The sequence below is a fragment of the Arvicanthis niloticus genome, chromosome 9 (genome assembly GCF_011762505.2).
Source record: "Arvicanthis niloticus isolate mArvNil1 chromosome 9, mArvNil1.pat.X, whole genome shotgun sequence".
In the NCBI taxonomy this organism is placed as follows: Eukaryota; Metazoa; Chordata; class Mammalia; order Rodentia; family Muridae; genus Arvicanthis; species Arvicanthis niloticus.
Genome location: NC_047666.1, coordinates 54,544,729 through 54,560,258, shown reverse-complemented (window position 1 = coordinate 54,560,258; position 15,530 = coordinate 54,544,729). Strand labels below are relative to the sequence as shown.

At 40.3% G+C, this 15,530-nt stretch overlaps 1 protein-coding gene across 2 annotated transcripts; it reads right to left on the bottom strand.

Annotated features, from left to right (window-relative positions):
* Positions 1–1,129: 1,129 nt before the first annotated feature.
* On the bottom strand, positions 1,130–4,345 carry LOC117715500 (olfactory receptor 6C75-like). Of its 2 annotated transcripts, none has more exons than XM_076940975.1 (3): positions 4,139–4,345; positions 3,682–3,749; positions 1,130–2,365 (listed from the first exon to the last, which is right to left on the bottom strand). In XM_076940975.1, the coding sequence occupies exons 1-3, from the start codon at positions 4,152–4,154 to the stop codon at positions 1,373–1,375; spliced, it is 1,077 nt and encodes a 358-aa protein (XP_076797090.1). In that variant the 5' UTR covers positions 4,155–4,345; the 3' UTR covers positions 1,130–1,372. The 2 variants fall into 2 exon arrangements, with proteins under 2 accessions (XP_076797090.1, XP_034368237.2); XM_034512346.2 differs by having other exon boundaries at positions 1,130–2,362.
* Between the last annotated feature and the right edge of the window lie 11,185 nt (positions 4,346–15,530).

The window sequence follows — 15,530 nt, the reverse complement described above, 5'->3', positions numbered from 1 at the left end:
AGGACAGGAATTGTATACTTAAAGAACACACACACACACACACACACACACACAACAGAGAGAGAGAGAGAGAGAGAGAGAGAGAGAGAGAGAGAGAGAGAGAGAGAGAGAATCAAATACAGACCATTCATATGGGTAATCAAGAATGCTTCCCCTAGATTCAGTCATCTTTGCTACAAGCCACTTCTCCAGGGAACCTAAGAACCGTAACGGGCTCAATTTTAATGCATATTTTGTTCATTCTTATATGTGTGTGCAGATGAACTTTTATTAATTGTGAGTTCTATTAATTTGTGGCAGCCAGAATTCTGCTTAAACCCAAAAACTTTACTAGCAGACACTTAAAATAACTTTTATGGAAAATATCTAACATTAGAAGCTAGAAACAGGTATGGGACCATCTCCTAGCAAGCTAATTGTACAAGGCTTTGCAATCTAAAGGCTAAGAAAAAATGTTTGTATACTAAGAGGTGTCATATTTTTGCTTCAAGAACCCATTAAAGCAAATTATTAATAATATGCAATACATCAAGATGATGGCAAATTAAAATATGCATATCAGCAGCCACCCAGAGTTATACTAAGCTATGTCTCTAAAATGAATGGATGCAAAAAAAGAGAAAGAAATGTATTTATTATTGATTCATTTCAAACCCACTTTGTTTCTGATATTTTTAAATGTTGAATACAGCAAAGAAAGTGGTAAAGAAAAAAATTTACCTATTTGTTTTAAGTATCAGAAAAATTCAAGCAAAAGAATGTATCATACACATTACATATTGACTCTGACTGACAGCTGGTTTTAGCTCAATGGCTTTGTGTGACTCTTACCTGTTAACCCCCTTACAGAACCATTTCCAGAAACCTTGCATAAGAAAATCCATGGATGTTTAAGATTCTTATATAAAGTGACATAAAATTTGCATACAATTTATCCAATCTTCATATAACTTTAAATCATGTCTAACTTACTTATACTAACTACATGATGTATATCCTATATAAGCATATATGTTTCATTCACACATCTAAATATTTTTATATCCTGGTTGGCTGAACCTGTGAACATACGATTCACAGAAACAAAGAGGGCAATTGTTAATATTTTTATTTAATCTATTTAGGGCTCTCTATAAATGCTGTCTGGGTTGAATCAGTAGGAGGCCAATGAATAGAAATAATGGAAGATATTTGTCAACCCAAGGTAGTGAATGGTTTTTTTCCAAGTTGTAAATGCCATTGAAAGATAAGATAGCACAGATCTAGTGAAATTGGCATAAACTATATCACCATACAGATATTATAGAAAGGGTTTCCACTGTGAGGGAGTTTCAGTTACACGATCATGAAGACTCATTTTCCCAAGCAGGTGCTATTTCTGTAAGTTCACCCTGGACAGTGCGTCCCTCAAAGCCTGGTGGACCTGTTTGTTGCGCAGGGTGTAGATGACAGGATTCAGAAGCGGTGTCACTACAGTGTTTACAAGAGAGGCCTCTCTGTTGGATTCAAGCCGGCTCACTTGTTTTGGTTTCACATATATAAATACACAGCTACCATACATCAGAGAGAGGACGATGAGGTGGGATGAGCAGGTGGAGAAAGCTTTCTGTCGATCCTTGGCCGATGGAAGATGCATGATTGAGATTAATATGTTGCTGTATGCAAATATAGCCGCAAGGACAGACGTGAAAAGGACAAGCACAGCGACACCAAAGGCCAGTCTTTCAAGAGATTTGGTGTCTGAACAGGAGAGATGAATTAAGGAGCCAAGGTCACAGAAGAAATGAGGGATGACATTAGAGCCACAGAAAGACAACCAGGAAAGCTTCAGAATCACGCCACTTACTAGGATGAAGGAAAGCACATAGCTGAAGAAAACCAGAAGGAAACAGACCCTGGGGTTCATGATGGCTGGGTAGTGCAGAGGCTTGCAAATGGCCAGGTAGCGATCCAAGGACATCACAGCCATGTGGAAGAAAATTGTTGACCCAAGAAATAAAAAAGAAAACGCTTGGATGATACAGGGAGTGAAATGAATTGTTTTGTCTCCAAAAAGAAAGATTGACAGGAGCTTTGGGATAACGGTGGAGATGAAACAGCACTCACAGAAGGAGAAACTCCTGAGGAAGAAGTACATTGGAGTCTGCAGGCGAGGATCGGTCCAGGTAATGGCGATTATGAGTGTGTTTCCTGTGACTGAGGCCAGATACACCAGCAGGTGCACGAGGAAGAGGACCTTGCCCAGGTGCTGAGCCACAAGGAAGCCCTCCAGCACAAACTCCAGGACTGTTGTCTCATTCCATGCCTCCATCCTTACCTCTGCTTCTTTTGCCATCAGCCCTCCTTGATATGGTAGGCAAACCTGCTACCACCAAATAATAAATTAACAGTGGTCACTGCTTTTAAATGTTGCTTGCCTAAGCACAGGCTTGCATGGGCTGCACCTGGTCCTCAGCATGTATGTTATGGCTCTTAGCCTGATTTTTTTGTAGGATTCCTAACTGTGGGGTAAGGAGTGTCTCTATCTCTTTTTCTCACTCTTTGGATTATTTTGCTCCTATTGGATTGCCTTGTTCAGCCTTGCTATGAGGGTTTTGGCCTTGTCTTACTGTATCTTGTTTTGTTGTGTTTGGTGGTTGTCTCTTGGAGACCTGTTTTTTTTTTCCTAAAGGAAAACAGAGGGCAGTAAGTCTAGGGAAGAGGGGAGTGGGGAGGAATAGAGGGAGGGTAAACTGTGGTTGGGATGTAATGTATGAGAAGAGAACCTGTTTTCAATTTTTAAAAATGTTCAAAAAATTGCTCGCCCTCATCATACTAAGGAGTCATATTCTAATTTTAAAATATTTTATTGTAAATTATTTTTCCTTTTCTCATTTCCGAAATACAAGTGTGAAATTTATAGTTTGGTTTTGTGTTGATTTTTAGAATGATATATTCTTAAGATCTTACCTTTGGATCATCTCACATAAGATAAAGAATAAAGCTGAGAATTGTAGTTTTGAGGATGAAACAAACAGTATCACACAACATCACAAGTACCATATAGTGCTAGTTTTTAGACTGCAGATTTGTGGTATGAAGCCCTCCTATGTGTTCATTGTGGCCTCTGAAAATAGTACTTAAAAGCTATAATCCTTACTGTCTCACTCTAAGCCAGTTTTTAAACAAAGTCCAAATACATTATTTCCCACTTCCCAAAAGGAGCTCAAATGCCTGCTCCCATGAGATTGGTGACTATCGAGTGACTGAGATTAAGAGGACCTAGGGGTGAAGATGGCAACAAAGTCCAGGCACAAAGAAGAAAAACATAGTGTGTAACTCCGGGTCCTGTGCCTTCCACCACCCTTGCAGAACAGCATGTCTGCTTCTGTGGTCCTCCACAATTTGCCTATGGTACTTCCCTTCCTGTGACAATGTTAATAAAAGATCCCGTTGTGTTTGAAATCAATTACTGAAGACACATTAACTTTCTAAGAGCCATTGCCCAGTAGAAGGCAGAGTGGTGTGTAACTGCCCCACAGGGATGAGTGGGCATTTGAGTGAAAACTTGGCACAAGTTAGTTTGCTTTATTTTCTTGATTGCCCAGATCTTGGGCTTTCATTGTGCAGAACCTCAGTGCTGGCTTAAGCAGGACTAATCTCTGTTTCAATTGCACATCTTACCTACTGCCACACACATACCAGGAAGCAGCTCCCAGCAAAAAGGGTGCCTTGAATGTTCCTTCTTCCAACAAAGCGAAATCTTTCTCCTAGGAAACAAAAACATAAAAGATAAATCATAAAGTTGTATGTCTTTGAGCTATAAACAAATAACCCTTGCTTCATATTTCAAGCCACAGAAAATGATTACGGCTTCTTATTTTTAAGAAAGAAAGAGATTTCTAAACCTGAGGAAACTAACAGCCATCCTTCTCCCTTACAGAAATCTGACTGATAAAACTCTAGACCCTTTGAGGCAATTTATAATGCCCAAACCCACACTAACATTTAAGGGAGTTATCATATAGAAATCCAGCATATATTCGTATTCGCTCTATGGACTCGTCACCTACTCCATGGGACATGATAGCACACTCATGCTACAAAGTGTACTGACTTTATACTGGGCCTGAGGCATGGACTAACGTGAGTGTCACACCTGGCAGGTTGTACATCCATTCAAAGAAACTTAGGGAAAGAGGACAGTAAATGTTAAATCTTCTTGTTTATGGAGGCTGGTAGCTACTTTCTTGTCAACTAGTTATGGAAGACCACGCTGGAGAGGTGAAGATAATTGCAGTCACAAATGAGAATCCATTTATAGATATTATTATTATATACTACTACAGGATTGTGTACTGTCATGGGTGAAATCACAACAGGGTCCAAAAGGGCAAACCTCTAGGACATTCATTAGAGGAATATGGGAAAAGGATTTAAAAGTAAAATGTCAACAAAATCCCAGAAGACCTTTCATTGTTTGTTTGTTGGAAATGGAAAATTTCAGGAGAATATTCTAATTAACATTCTACAACCTTCTGACCTCGTTCTCAATAACCTGCATGATCCTCTGTGAAAGTCTTTAGAGGTATATTTGGCATGTCTCCCAAAGTTACATATGTGAGGAAACACAGGATTAAAATGTGCGACACGCTACCTCGCCGATAAGGAGCACGTCACATTCAAGATTTTTTTGACAGCGTCTTTTATTGTTACAGCTCTTTAGTTAGAAGGATGTAAGATGGAGAACAAAGGAAGGACCCCAAGCCCCAGAATGTACTGACTTATATACTATCAAAGAGACATGATCTGTCCTCATTGGCTTACAGACTGGGGTCTCATTTACATACCCACTGATAGTACTATCAGAGGGAAAATTCGCACCTACGCGTGCGCACAGCTGTAGACACCAAGGCCAAGAAGAACCAGGAACAGGAAGCCAGCGCCATCTTCTAATGGCGAGCGTATAGCTACTTCAGCAAACGCAGCATGGCTTCTAACAAAAATGTACATATTTTACCTCAAAAATGCTTATTTTTTATTCTATGTGTAGTGTTTGCCTACATGTATGTATGTGTACCATGTGCAAACCTGGTGCCCTTGGATGCCAGAAGAGGGAGTCAGAGTCCCCTAGAGCCGTGTAGCTACAGATGGCTGTGATCTGCCACCGGGATCATGGGAACTGAACCTGGGTTCTATGTAAGAGAATACACTTAACTGCTGAGCCATCTCTCCAGCGCCCACAGTTTACATACTTTAAAATGAAGAAATTTAGATGTACAGATGGGATTTTATATAAAGGACAGTCATGTAATCACCTCTCAGACTTTGACGTTTCCCACGTTGCTACAAATTCTTTTGTCCCCTTAAAGTAAGAGAACATCATAAGAAAACAATTACTGGGCTGCGAGAGATGGTACTCAGCAGTTAAGAGCACTGACTGCTCTTCCAGAGGTCCTGAGTTCAATTCCCAGCAACTACATGGTGACTGACAACCATCTGTAATGGGATCTGATGTCTTCTTCTGGTGTGTCTGAAGACAGCTACAATGTACGCATATAACATAAAATAAATATTTTTTTAACAAAAGAAAAGAATTACTGTAATTTCTATGGTGCTGCAATGTCTAAAGCCAGCTGCAAGAATGTGGAATTTAATAACAGAACATAATCCTTAGGTTTTCTGAAAAGGGCACTCTGGATCCCAGAGTATGGGATCAAATTAAATTTTCCTTCTTGAAAAAAAATACATTTGCTTGTTCAGGACCATGACACAGCAGGTGTCCCTCTTGTTTAGCCTTTGTTACTTCTCAGTGGGTGTCTGAGGTCATTTAGGCTGTGTGTTAGAGTTAGTGGTTTATTCTTTTATATTTACCATCTTAAACCACAGTTTTCCATTCTCCAATGAAGGACATTTATTTATTTTTATTGGATATTTTATTTGCATTTTAGATGCCATCCCCTTTCCCCATTTCTCCTCCCTAGAAAACCCCTATCCCATGCCCCCTTTTTCTTTTTGCTTTTATACACTTTTTAAAAATGTTAATCAAAGGCTTTATAAGTTTGGTAATGCTCAATCAGAAGTGTAACCCAATACCCAACCTAGATATATCAGCTATCTTTGACTGGTGGAGACACATGAACATCTGCCTCAATATCTCCCCCCCCCCCATCACCTAGCTTCTCCTCTCCTTCTAATGAAGGACATTTATGTCCAGTTACATGCTATAGTGAGTCAAGATGCTATGACCATTCTTCTTTCATATAATACATCTCTACCACAGCTTTCCCTCCCCCTACTCCTCCCAGTCTCTCCCCAAACCTCCCCTCTACCCCAGATCTCACCCCCATCCCCTATCCCAGAAAAGAGCAGGCCTCCCAAGAACATCAACCATACACAGCACAAGGTGCAATAAAACTAGGCACAAGCCCTCACATCAAGCCTGGGCAAGTCAATCCAGTAGGAGGAAGAATCCCAAAAGCAGACAAAAGATCAGAGGACAGATGTTTTCCCTCTGTCAGAAGTCTCCCCAAAACACCAAGCCGGCAACCATAATACATATGCAGAAGACCTACCTAGCCTAGAACCATGCAGGCTCTGCAATTGCCTCTTCAGTCCTCTACCCCCATGAGCCCTGCTTAGTTGGTTCTGAAGGCAGTGTTTTTCCAGGGTTCTTGACCCCTCTGTCTCCCACAGTTCCTTCTCCCCCTCTTCAGCAGGGTTCCCTCAGTAGAGGAAGGACCTGATGGAGACTTCCAACCTGGCCTCTCTCTGCCTCATGTTTGGCTATGGGTCTCTGCATCTGTTCCCATCAGCTGCTCAAAGTAGCCACTCTGATTACAACCAACATTCGTTCAGTACTGACCTATGAGTATAGCAGAATGTCATTAGGAATCTTTTCACTTGTTTTCGTTGTTATTGCTGTTTGGTTTTGCCAGTTGTGTTTGTTCTAATCAAAGCCTCTGGGCTATTCAGCCTGCGGTTCCTTGTCATCCAGTGTCAGGCATGGGCTCCCTCTCTGTGGCATGGGTCTCAAATTAGACTATTCATTGGTTGGCCATTCTCACAAGTTCTGTACCACCAGCTATGACTATTCCTATACAAGTCATTTGAAGACAGAAGGATTTGTTGCTCTTGAGTAATTCACATGTAATTCAATTGACATGTTCAAGTTCTAAGTAATGGGCTGGATCTTTTGTGTATTGTACACAGTTGTATGTTTCATAACAGCATTTCTGTATATCATATACTTTACCCATCAAGACTGCCCCATTACTCTCCCTTACATACCTGCTGGTCATCTTTCTTCTATGCTTTCCTTTCTTACACACACCTTTGTTTTCAACTCTAGATTCTGAATATGTGAGGACACATGTAATGTTTGCATGTGCCTATTGTGCTTCACTTGGTCATCTCCGGCTCCACTCCTGAAAATAGCATGTACATGTTGCTTCCTGTTGGCAAACGAAGCCAGATTGTGTCTACATGGCACACTTTCTTCTATCCACTCATTTTCTGATGGACAGCTGGGATGATTCCATAAACTTTCCATTGCTGGTCCTGCTGTGGCAATCATTCATGTGCAGACGTCTTGGTAGTATACTAACCTAGATCTCTTCAGGATTGTTGCTCAGAGTGGTACTCCTGGATCATCTGGTAGTTCTGCCTCTGTGGGGGTTTGTTTTGTTTTTAGGAGAAGGGGTCTTACTCTTTACCCCAGGGTGGCCTTGAACACATAGACATCCCCCTTCTTCATTCAGCCTACTGAATGCTGGAAAGGCAGGTGTGAGCCACCACACCCAGCTTGCTTTTAAACCCACTCAGGAAATCTCATCCTCACTTATTTACCAGATGCAATACTTAAATTTCTACTAAGACTGTTCCCTTTCTGCATACTCGCCAGAATTGTTGTTTATCTGGTCATTGAAATGTAACTTGAGAGACATGGAATCTTCATGTGGTTTTGGTTAATAATTTCCTGATGCTGAGGATATAGAAAGTTGTTTTCATAGATTTCTTGGCCATTTGAATTAGTAGGCTATTTTTGTAATATAGAAATCTTTCACAATATTAGTTTGACTGGCTGAGGAGCGTGTGTAGTCTTTCAACCTTTCAGTGTCTTCAATTTTTTTTCTTTTGGTATTTTGATGTTTTTCACTGTAGATGGTTTTATGCCCTAGGTTTATTCATAGGTAGTTGCGAAGCTATTGTGAATGGCATTGATGAAGCACAGAAAGGCTACTGGTTTTGTAAGGTTTTTTTTGTGTGTGTGTCTGGATTCTTTTTAAAAATTTTTTTTTTACTAATCATTCCATTCGTTTACATCTCAAATGATATCTCCTTCCCGGTTACCCCTCCACAACCCCCCTATCAGCCCTCTCCTCTTTGTTTCTATGAGGGTGTTCTCCCACCTACCCTCCCACTTCCACCCCACTGCTCCAGCATCCTCCTCCACAGGACCAAGGGTCTCCCCTCCCATTGATGTCAAACAAGGCCATTCTCTGCTACATATGTATCTGGAGTCATGGACCCCTCCATGTATATTGGTTGTCTAGTCCCTGGGAGCTCTGGGTGGTCTGGCCAGCCAACATTGTTCTTCATATGGGGTTGCAATCCCCCTCCACTCCTCCAGTTCAGCTCAGTCCAATAGTTAGCTGTAAGCATCCCCGCATCCGCATCTGCATTGGTCAGCTTCTGGCAGAACCTCCCAGGAACAGCCACATCAGATTTGTTCAGGCCAGCTGGAGAATCAAGTGGTACCCTTAGACCCTGTGGAGAGGACTGAGATGCGTGAGAAAAGGAGGCACAGCAAGTCAAAAAGTCTGATCAAGCTGGCAAAATTTTTATTGTTCACACAGGTTATATACTCTAAAAACAGGATATGGAGGAGGTAGGAAAGAGGACTTTACAGGTGGAAGAAGCTAGCTGCAGCTGTGGGATCTAACTAAGTTATTCTCACAAAGCCTTTCCGTTACCAGGGGTTCTAAAAAACATCTATCTAGCAGGATGTTGGCTAAATTTAGAGATCAGGAGGAAGAGTTACTAAGGTGGGTTTGCTTGAGGCCTTGTTTGAAGTTCTGAGAACTGACAAGTGAATCATGGAAGGTAAGCAGAAAGAAGAATAGTAGATAGGAGAGCCAAGGGTGAGTGTTTGCCAGAGTAAGGCCTTGCCATGGCTTCCCATAAGATTCCTGACAGCAAGCACCTCTTGGCAACAGCAACAATTTAAGGGTTTGATGTCAGCAGATGGGATGGATCCCTAGGTGGGATGCTCTCTGGATGGCCCTTCCTTCAGTCTCTGCTCCATTTTTTGTCTCTGTCTTTTCTTTGGATAGATAGGAATATTTCTGGGGTAAAAACTTTGAAATGGGTGAGTGTCCCCATCCCTCGGCTAGGGGGCCATGCCTATCTACTGGAGGTGGTCTCTACAGGTTCTATCTTCCCTTTGCTATGCAGCAGGACCGTGCCATCTGTGAATAGAGACTTTTATTTAATGGAGATATTTTTACTTCTATCTTTCCCATTGTTCCCTTTTTATTTTTCCCCTTGAATATTATTTTAAATATTATATTAAACAAAACTTAAAAGTCTGAACATGTTGTCTCCTTCCTGATTTTAAACAAGGTGCTTTAAGCTGTGAGTTGGCTCAGCAGGTGGGAGGTCTTGCCTCTCTAACTGACAACATAAATTCAATCCCCAGGACTCACATGAGAGCAGCCTGATACCCACAAGTCAGCCTCCAGCCTACACACATGAATGTGGCATGTGAGTTAACACACATACAGACACAGACAAAATACATGTAATAAAATTCTAAAGACAATTTTATCCCCCCCCCCCCCCCCCAGTTAGCGTAGTGCTGGCTGTATATTCACCATAGGTGCTGTCTACACGTTTAGCTGTGCCCCTTCTCTTCCTAGCTTCTACAGGCTTTTATTGCAAGAGCTAATGAGCTGTTAGTCGATGGCCTTTTCTGTATAGTGAGGACTCTATTTATTTTCTATACTGTGCTCGTTACTTTGCATAACAATAAACATCCAAGTCATGTCCAAGAAAATGCAAATGTAAAGTTGAACAGAACAACTAAGAAAATCTAGTCTTTGAGAACTAAACTAAGTAAAGAGACAGAAACAGTGGGTGGGGTGGAGCACTCAAGCTGAAATTAGGCTGGAAAAGAAAACTCAGTAACTCAGTTAGGAAACTCAAAGAACATGAAGAAGAAAGAACAAGTGAGGATGCCTAGGGCTTTCTTAGAAGGAGTAACTAAACACCCAAGGGAGCAAATATGGAGACAAAGTGTGGGACAGAATCTGAAGTGGGGGTTGTATGGAGACCATTCCACCTGGGTATTCATTCCATGGGCAGTCACCAAAAATAGACACTGATATGGATGTCAGGATGGGAAAGCTGACAGCAGCCTGATAAGGCTGTCTCCTTAGAGGTCCCCAGAGTCTGACATACCCAGAGACAGATACTCGCAGCTATCCATTAATCTGATCAAAGGTTCCTAATGGAGGAGTTAGAGAGTAAACTGAAAGAGCCTTAAGGGCTGGTGGCCCCATGAGGAGAGCAACAATACCAACCAGCCAGAACTCCCCCAGGGTCTAAACCACCAGCCTAGGAGCACATATGGAGAGACACATGACTCCAACTGTATATGTAGGGGAGGATGGCCTTGTTGGGCATAGGTGGGAGACAAGGTCATTGGTACCCTGAAGGCTGAGCACTGAGTGGGGGGGGGGGGATCTGAGGGTGGGAAGGGAGCCTGGGGGTAGGTGGGTAAACACCCTCATGGAAGCAGGAGGAGGGGGGATGGGATAAGGGGTTCCTGGGTGGTGAGGGAAATGCGGTAAGGGGATAAAATTTGAAATGTAAATATTATATCCAATAAAAGAGGGAAAGAAAAAAAAAAGGGAAACTCAAAGAAAGCCTTACAACCTGAATGGATCAAGCAGAAGAGAGAATCTCAGGAGTCAAAGATAGAGTAGGAGAAATAGACCACATGAGCAAAGAAAATTAAAAAAAATAATAAGTCATGGGAAAAGAGCATGCAGGGACTGTGTCACACCATAAAAAGCCCAAAGCTTCCAATTGTAGGCATAGTCAAGGAAGAAGAGTCTCAGGTCAATGGCATACACCAGACTTTCAATAAGATCCTAGAAGAAAATGTTCCCAAACTAAGGATGACGGGCTCCTAATAGGCAAGACCAGAAGACAAATTCCCACAACACATCCTAGGAAAACACTATACAGAACAAAGCAAGAGTATTGAAAGCAGCAAGAAAGAAAACAGGAATCACATATAAAGGAAAGTCCACAGTTCTAAAAAACCATGACTGCCAACATAGACTATCAGCCAAAGATGAAGAGGGAAAAACTTTCCTATGATACAAACAACCTTGACAAATCCATGCCAAACAAACTAACCCCAAAGAGAGTACTGGGAGCAACCCTTTGGGCTGAAAAGGGGAATAAACAAAGCCAAGAGAATCCAGAACGAAAAATGAAGTTACAGTTAATGAAACAGAAAGTGCAACTCAGAGCAAAAACAGAAGGAAAGAAAGAAAAAAATGGGTGCAGTGAACACACATCTTTATATATTAAACTAATGAATTAAAAGCCTCAGTTCTCCAATCAAAGACTGGTTGACAAATTAAGAAACAAAGTCTACAAAAAAATTGTCTTAGCTTTAAAAATAGGGCCTTGTCTTAAGATGAAAGAGTGGACAGAAGTACTTCTATCAAACTGGACAACAAAGCAGTCATTGCTACTATAATATCTGACAAATAAACTTCAGACTAAAGCTAATTAAAAGAGAGGAAGAGAGACACTTTATTCTACCCAAAGGGACAACTAAGCAAGAAGACATTACTATCTTAAACATGGATGCACCAAAATCTGGTGTGCTTTATCTCATAAAAAAAGCAAACAGCTAGAAGTAAAGACATATAACTATTCTATTCATATTACTAATTATGGAATAGTGAACTATCATATCATTCACAATAGAAAAGGCAATGGCAAAAACAATATAAAATAAACCATAAGGTTAAAAGTTAATAAAAGTTAAGATGGTGATGAGTGAGTGAAATAAAGGAAAGTGTCAGAGAATGAGAAAGATAATAAGCAAAATTAACTAAAAGTGAAGGAGCCCACACAGCACTTAGAACGTGGAGCTTCCAACATAAGAAGTTTGTAAGTATCTGGCCTCATTCCCCTCCCATCTTCCTGTCAGTCAGCCCTCTACAAACCTTGCAGCTCCCCACCAGAAGAGACAGTCCTTATTCTTGTCACTGATACTCCCTAGTCTGCCTGCCCACTAGTTGCCATGCTCACCACCCAGCCAGGCATCTGCCCAATAGGGGGTCTGACTAGAACTACTACCAAGCTGAGTCTACTTTAGACACCCCATTCACACATCAAAAAAGATAGCCCCAAGATTAAATACCAATCACCATTCAGCTGGCCTACAATCTGACAGCTTAGGGGTAATGCCAAACATTCAAACAACCACTCAATAAAAGAGAGACCAGATACCCATACCAAGAATTAGTATCAAAGACCCAATTCCAGATATCTGGATCCCATCACAAAAGGGAAACAAACAGAATAACTAAGTCCACACAACTCCTCCAGAAATTAGAATTTCCAATGTATTGATATCTAAGAAAAATAACTGAAATAATTTATGCACAGGACAATAATTTCAAAACAATCATGAATATGTTCAAATAAATCGAAGAGGAGATAAACAAATGCCTGCGTAAATACTGTAAAAACACCAACAATAAAATGAAATACTAAAGACACTTTAAGATATGTAAATAGAATTTAATAAAAGATGAGATCTCTAAAATATTGTCTAAAGTAAACTAAAACCTAAAATGAAAAAGCCATGAAGTCAAACAGTATGCTTAGAGGAAAGTATCTCCAACAGATTAAATTATGTAGAAGAAAGAATATCTAGTCTCAAGGACAAGATAGAAGAGAACCACTTATTCAAGGAAAATGTTAAGTCTAAAAAGAAACCAAGAGTTTAACATGAAGGAAATGTGGGACACTATAAAATGGGACAAAATAATATGCAACACTATAGACACCCAAACTGCAAATAATAGACATGCAAGAAGACAGAGAATAAACCAAGGTTTTTTCAACAAAATTTCTCAAATCTAATGTACAGAAGAAAGAAAGGCTGTTTAGAGTGACAAGAGACAAAGCAAGATTTAGTCACATAGAGAAAAATGATAACAGAATAACATTTGACTTTTCAGTGGAAACACTGAAAGCCAGGAGGGACTAGACTGTGTTCAAAATATAAATTTAGAACACAAATTACAAAAAGCAATACTGTATTTGTTCTTATGTTGGTAAGTTTGTCTCTCAAAGACGCAGCTCTAGTTCATTTTGGTTAACATATCAACATGAAGATGTTTACAATATTGCATTATTATTCTTTGTAATACCTGCAGGATATGTGGATTCACTCCCCTCCATTCTTTACATAGACGGCTTTCCTGGTCTACACAGTCCCTATCACTCTATTTCTGGTTGGTCTTGATGACTTTAAAGATCTTGGGAGGCACTTCAAAAAAAATCCTGCTTTACTTATTTTCCGTCTGCCTTCCAGTTCTTTGATTGATTGAACACAACTTACTTGCAAACTTACACAAACAGCTTCCATTAGAATTCAAATTATGTCCTTAATCTTTAAATTTAAATATTTAGGGGCTGTAGAGTTGGCTCAGTGGTTAAGAGCACTGACTGCTCTTCCAGAGGTCCTGAGTTCAATTCCTAGCAACCACATGGTGGCTCACAACAATCTGTAATGGGATAAAATGCCCTTTTCTGGTGTGTCTGAAGACAACTACAATGGATTTATATACATAAAATAAAGAAAATCTTTAAACGTTTAAACAATTTACATCTTTTCAAGTAATAACGTTTTCTAGACTATATTCATAATATTTTCTGCCAACAAGCCATCATTTACAATGTTACAGCAAATGTTAAGCTCTCTCAGATCATGTGTTGTTATTCTTGTTGTTGATTTCTCATTTACTCTGTGGCCTGAAAACACCCCATATTTCCATTCGTGTGAAGAGTTTTGAGGTTGAGTTTACAGCCCAATAAAAGTTCTATTATGATAAAGTTCCCATGTGCTCATGAAAGCAATGTGCATCCTGCAAATGCAAAATAAAAACCAGCTTATTGGTCAAGCTGAGTTTGTTCCCTGGCAGACTGACACGATTCTGAAGGCTCACTATTGTTCCTCCCTGTTAATAACTGAAGCAATGACGATAGAATTTCCAACCATGGTTGTCTGCTCTTTATTCTCATTCTAGTGACTCCAGTTTTCCCCGTGCTTTAAATCTACCATTTCCTACACACACACACACACACACACACACACACACACACACACTTATCACTACTCTGTCTTTATGATTGGGTCAGTTTTTACCAGTCTACTTGGAATGCTACTATTTCATATCATTAGATTTTTTTCTTTTGAAATTTTGCATTTATGAACTTAAGACTGTTTCTATGTTCTTAAATTTTAGGCCATAATCAACTCACATAGTAAAAGCCTCTTTTTTAAAAAAGTATTAATCTACTTACACTTTGTCATTATGGTAAAGTTGCATTTGCCTCTGGGATCTCAATGTTTGTTTCAGTTTGTCCTTTCTATAATATAAGGGTGCCTGCTTAGCTTACTGTTGCTGTGATAAACACCAAGGCCAAATGCAGCTAGGGGAGGAAAAGGGTTTATTTGGCTTCCAGGTTGCAGTTCAATCCAGAAAGCCAGGAAAGGAACCCAAGGCAGGAGCTTGAAGGAGACATGGCAGAAGGCTGTGGCTTGCTGGCTCACTCCTAGGGTCACAGTCAGCTGCATTTCCCATACAGCCCAGGCCCACTGGCCCAAGGAAGAGGATAGCACTGCCAATGTGTGCTAGGCCCTCCCATGTCAGTCAACAATCTAGAAAATGCTCCACAGACATGCCCACAGGCCATCCATCTGATGGAGGCCACTCTCCAACTGAGGGTCAACTTGACAGCAAAACTAACCTTGACAAAGGTGTTTTCCTGCCTTGCTCTCTATTCAGCTTGTCTCATGACACATGATTGAGCAATAGATTCATTTTGTCTTAGTGCTGAGATGGATGCCTGAACTCATCCATAGATTCATCTTAAGAAGCATTCTATTCTTCTAACAGTCATTACAGGTAGATTTCTTTCACTTCTGGGCCAATTTCTCCCGAATTCTTTGTATTTCACCAGCGTGGTAACCAGCATACAACTCTAGACTGCTTAACAATCCTTAGTTCCTCTGGTCTTTTGTTGGTCCTTCAGTTTTAGGGGTTCAGACTGAATCTAGTCTGGTAAAGGAATGAAAACATTGGGGACTTTTTATTTCAATGCTTTACATCTTAGTGAAAACTAAACTAAACTAGAGGTGTAATGATGTCTGTTTATATGCAAATATTCTTCATGGGAAACAATTGTAGTAAGTAATAAAAAGTAATTTATTACTAATATCATGACTGTTA

Excerpts from the sequence above, each read along its gene's own strand:
- LOC117715500 (XM_076940975.1), bottom strand. Across the intron at positions 2,366-3,681 it reads TTGCTGGGAGCTGCTTCCTG|CAGGTTTGCCTACCATATCA; the intron begins GTATGTGTGTGG and ends ATTTGGTGGTAG.